The 5,271-nt window shown below is 39.6% G+C and overlaps 1 protein-coding gene across 1 annotated transcript in view; it reads right to left on the bottom strand.

Moving 5' to 3' along the window:
- Window positions 1-5,271, bottom strand: part of KIAA1217 (KIAA1217 ortholog) — a 331,386-nt gene that overhangs the window by 305,037 nt on the left and 21,078 nt on the right. Inside the window, exon 3 of the mRNA XM_006773828.2 lies at window positions 4,764-5,047. Coding sequence (XP_006773891.1) covers window positions 4,764-5,047 — 284 coding nt within the window. The remainder of the gene's footprint in view (window positions 1-4,763; window positions 5,048-5,271) is intronic.

The following is a 5,271-nucleotide window of genomic DNA, read 5'->3' as shown; positions in this document are numbered from 1 at the left end:
TTCTGAGCAGTTCTTCAAAATGTACAAAGAAGTGGAAAATTGGGTCTCTGAAAGGTTTGCCTCAAAACAAGAAAAGTTCTACTGGGATGGTATCCACAAATTACCTGAAAGATGGGGGAAATGTGTAGCTAGCGATGGACATTACTTTGAATAAAGCACTTTTGATGTTTCTTTTGAAATTATCGTGTTTTCTTTGATTACAAAATCTGCATTATTAACCAGTATACCTGGTATATAGATATTTGCACACACACACACACACACACATAATGAATAAGTAAAAGAAATCTAAATTTTAAGTTTTCAAAGTAAGTTTCAGAAATATAGTACAATTTTGTTCTGTCAATAGGAAAAATAAACTTCGGGTAACTTAAATATGTGTTAATAAAAAATAAAATGAATTTAAATACTAATTTGAAAATAGAGCCTCTGAGACTCTTCTTTTGGACATCATAAACCAAAATAGTGTAATGCTAAGAGCTGTCATTGTAGCAGTAAAAGGATCCATCATGTTCTTCCTCAATACTCTATGATATAGTTATTATTGTCTTGTGACATATAAGGGAACTGAGACAGAGAAGATTAAGCTCCAAATCACACAATCAGCACATGGATGGAGGCTGGATACCAACTCAGCCCGCCTGACTCCAGAGCCAAGCCTTAGCTGCCAGGTGATAGAGCATCACAGTCTGATTGCCCTGCACAGAAGCTTGGGGGAGTCAGTGATAATGACAGCTGCTATTATGCAGATAAGCACGATGCTGCAATAATAGTCATCTGCATTTTTTAAGGTAGTGGAAAGAAACCTAGTTTGCTTTAGAATAATTTAGACCTTAGAAAATTCTTGGTGGACTAAATTTCAAAGACTTGAATATAAGTTTTCAACCATGAATCTTCCAGTGCTTAAATTCAATTTTCAAAATATAAAGTTTGCTCTAATTCTCTTTTTATATAATACCAAGGAATTAGAATCTAGATTCCCTTAGTATCAAAATATTTTGTGTAATGACTAGAATCTAAGAGTCCCTTAGTATTAAAATATTTTGTGTAATGGGTGAAAAAGGTGAAGGGGTTAAGAAAAAAAACAGGAACAGACTTAATCTTTCAATTTCAGTCTGAAATTACCCTGAAGAAAAAATGTTACTGTCATAATTAGCTAGTTATTAATATTAATAATAGTAAAAGAGCAAAGGGGAGGCCAACCATTACAAGCATGGTGATCTGGGCAACTTCACCAGGGAGCTGCAATTTCATACTCCCTAAGGAACCACTGGTCCATTCACTGCACATCACTGGGGGAAGGGGTCCAACAAAGGGGAAGATGGGCACATGCACAGTGAAGGCAGGTGATGTAGGGAAGGTGCTTGTTTGTCATTCTAACCTGGAAAAAGATAACTGGCTAGAGGGGTGGAGCCACTGCTAGCACGAAAAATCCTGAAGGATGAATTGGTTAAGCTCCCAGTTATAACCCTGAAACAAAAGGTTCTCTCTCTCTCTTGTGCTCCTACTCTTTTGCACTCTCTTGCTTGTGACCTATACTTGCCCATGTGCTAGCCTGCCATGTGGCCTTAAGTGGCCCATGCCCAGGTGGACCCCAAGAGCAATGGACTGCAGCTGGGAACACAAATTAAGCCAGCCAGATGCTGGACTAGACTGTGCTTTAATACAGAGAGGCAACTGTGGGGACTGGATTTAATCCTAGCACTGCTAAAGACAGGACTGGGCTTTTTCCATGGCAGCATGGAGGGAAATGGGGCCTTGGAAACCCAGGGGTTTCATTCCACGAAATCAATATCACTCATCCTCCTGTGCAAGCCTCAGAAAATTCCTCTCCTTTCTGATATTGCAAGAAGTCCACTTCCACCTGCAACAGGTGGGGACACAGAGGGCACCCCATCAATAACAGGGAGGTAGAAGGGAATAAAGGGGGGACAAATGGTGATGGAAGGAGACTTGACTTTGGGTAGTTAACATACAATATACAGATGATGCATTATAGAATTGTACACTTGAAACCTCTATAATTTTGTTAACTAATGTCACCCCGATAAATTCAATAAAATTTTTTTTAAAAAAATATTTCATGTAAGGTGCCAGATACGGCATTTTCAGCATCTTTTTCAACGGCACTCTCCTCACTAAGGCCACTTCTCTGGGAGGATTTTTCGTGCTAGCAGTGGCTCCACCCCTCTAGCCAATTATCTTTTTCTCAGGTTAGACTGACAAACAAGCACCTTCCTGGTGAAGTTTTAATAATTTAAACTGATGATAAAATATCAGAAGAGAACATGGTATTGAGAATCTGGAGAAGAGCATCAGACATGTGCTATTGGAATTCCTCCTCATGGCAGCTCATGTATCTTCCTGCAAAGGAAGCCTGGGATAATCCATTGTCAGAAGATCAGGGAGAAACAAAGGATGTCATGGAGCAGAGGAAAGGACAGAGGAAGGAAAAGGGTGGCAGGAGAAAAAGAATGGAAAAGGCATTAGAGAAAGTGCTGTTCATAGGAATATCATACACCCTTGCCTGAGCTTATAACTGATGTTTACAATGCTTATTAAGGTTCACTTGCAACAAAGCAGTGGAATAAAAAACGTATATACAGAACAAGGCATCAAAATCTTTCTCCTTTTTGGTGGTCAGCTTGGAATAGACAAAAATTCATCCTGAATTACCAGCAAAGGCACAGCTGCCCAGCCATGGCTGGACTGCAACCAGGGCAGAGATATATGTGACAAGAGATCAAAGCTTGAGGCCACTAACCTACATCATTATTCCCTATCATCCGACACCATGTGCCCTTTACATCCTTCTAGCTATATTTAGGCTCCCCGTGTAATTGTTTTAACCTAAAAGCACCATTATCATAGTAGTAGCTATAATCATGACATCACAAATAATAACAGCAATGATAATAACTGGAATATTTTTGACATGAAAAACAACCATTTTGACAGACTAATTTCTATATTTCAGAAAGAATATATTTTAACATTAAAAATATTTTCCCTCTTCACTCAATACATAATCAGTTTTCTAGCTTCCTTTATCCTGACCCTTGTCCCCATGGTGACATGTGCCTGTGCATGCATGTACACACACACACACACACACACTCCATGACCCTTACATCCCAGATATAGACCATACTACCTTGTCTCTATAATCAGTGATCTTCCACTTACAGAACAGTGGAATAAACAAGGATTCTGAGCTCAAACTTATCTGGATTCCAATCCCAGCTTTCTTCTGAGCAAATTGTGCAAGTATAACTACCTTGAGTGAGTTTCCTCAATTGGAACTGCTTTATATAAAATATGGTGTCTCACCAAATGTACGACACAGGGAGAGATACCGATTCTAGTATCCGATCCACTTAAATGGATCATGACTCTACTTTTAATAGAAAACAAGGGTATTTATGTTATATATCAATTATATCTCAATAAAACTGAGAAAAGTAAAAAATAAGTAAGTACAATTTAAAAATAGAAAACAGGAGTATTTTCTATATACAGGCACACCTCATTTTATTGTGCTTCACTGTATTGCCCTTGACAGATGTGCTGTTTGCAAATGGAAGACAAGACTCTCTACCAGCAAAAAGATAATGACTAGATTTATTGCAGTGGTCTGGAACCCAACCCACAGTAGCTCTGCAGTATGCATGTATGCTTGAAATGAAAAGATAGCTTTCCTTTCCTTAATTACCAAGCAAGTGATCTGCACATCTCCACCTCAAACAGGGCTCCCATTTCTCTTCTCCTCTCTAGGTCAACTGCCTTTTGGCAATGTGAACAGAAAGCAAACACATAGTCCACAAAGCACGTCACGGTTTTAGGCACTCTGATAAAGATTTTATAGTTTAGAAGGTTAAATTTAAGGGGAAAAAATGAAATTGAGATAAAGCATACGTTTAAATAATTTAAACTGATGATAATCTCCACTTCCATGGGTGCTCTAAAGTTGAGCTAGTTAGACATCACTTTTGTAACTAACTTATTTGCGAGATAGCAGACTTAAAACACTGTGCTTGCCTCTCTACCTGGAGGGTAGAAATCAATAACAGCTTGCCCTCTTCCCTGACCACCCAAATCACTAAATGCTCTCAGTCCTTTGCTATGTTCCCCATCCTGAAAGGTCAATCTGATAACATGGCTGTGAGGTCGACAGAGAAGGCCTCCCGCCTCCTGTCAGCTAAAAAGTAATTGCACACAGACAAGAAACAAAAACACCCCAAGCCACAGTTGGGTGATATCTGTCTGGCTGTCAAGATAACCTGAGAAAACAGGTAGCTGAAGACAGCAGAAAACCAAGCATGCAAAAGGAAAACATCTGTGATTAAAAAGAAAAAGAGTGAGCAGAAACAAAACCCTAATATCAGCTTCTTAAGGAAAAGGGATTTGTCTCAAGTTTATCCCTCCGTGCTCTGTTTTACCCTGAAAACGTATTTATATACTCATTCATTCACTGTGCCAAGCACTTGGTGCTAACAGGGTGCAAAGCAGTTGATCCTATGTTTTACTCAGTCAAGTAATACCCCTTCCCTGCCTGCACTTCAGATGCATTTGTGGCTGACCATGGGGACCCTTTTCGGAGAACTGCCCACTCTCTGGATCTCTCTTCTTGAGATATGGAGCAACTTAGTGGTGGGCACAGTCCACTCAATTATTTTTCCTCTTTTAAACAGAAGGTGACTTTCCTTTCCTTCATGTTCATTAAAGAATGAGCTTTGCAGAGCGGAATGGTAGCACATTCGTACCTGGTCTCTCAGCCTCTCCTGGTGGCCCATGATTGCGGTGGCATGATGCGGGTATTTCTGCTTGAGATGTTCCAGGAAAGCTTCTCTCTTCCTATCCATCTCAGATGTTTGCATTCCCAGTATTTCTTTGGAACTTCGGGGCCCACCTAGCGTGTGTCTCCGTGGGATGTTTCGGGAAGCCTTGGAAACTGAAACTCGACTGTTCCCATTAGCAAGGCATTCCTTGGTTCTTCGGCATTCTGCATCTTCTAATGACGTTACATGCAGATTGCTTTTTCCTTGTTCTGGAAGACAAAAAAAAATAGTTTAATTAATGATCTCACACTAGAAATCTCATTTACAGAATACCGAGAGGGACTGTGGCAGCTGTGAATGTATGAATATAACCTAGCAGATTTCGTGTGTGTGTGTTTGTCAAGAAGAAAAAAGTCAACAATCATGAAATATGAAAAATCACACTTTAGAAATAAAGATGTTGCAGCAAAAAAACTGCAATTTCTGACTCTTT

This window comes from Myotis davidii, unplaced genomic scaffold, assembly GCF_000327345.1.
Source record: "Myotis davidii unplaced genomic scaffold, ASM32734v1 scaffold86, whole genome shotgun sequence".
NCBI lineage: Eukaryota > Metazoa > Chordata > Mammalia > Chiroptera > Vespertilionidae > Myotis > Myotis davidii.
The sequence above is the reverse complement of the archived record's forward strand: the minus strand, read 5'-3'. Positions and strand labels throughout refer to the sequence as shown.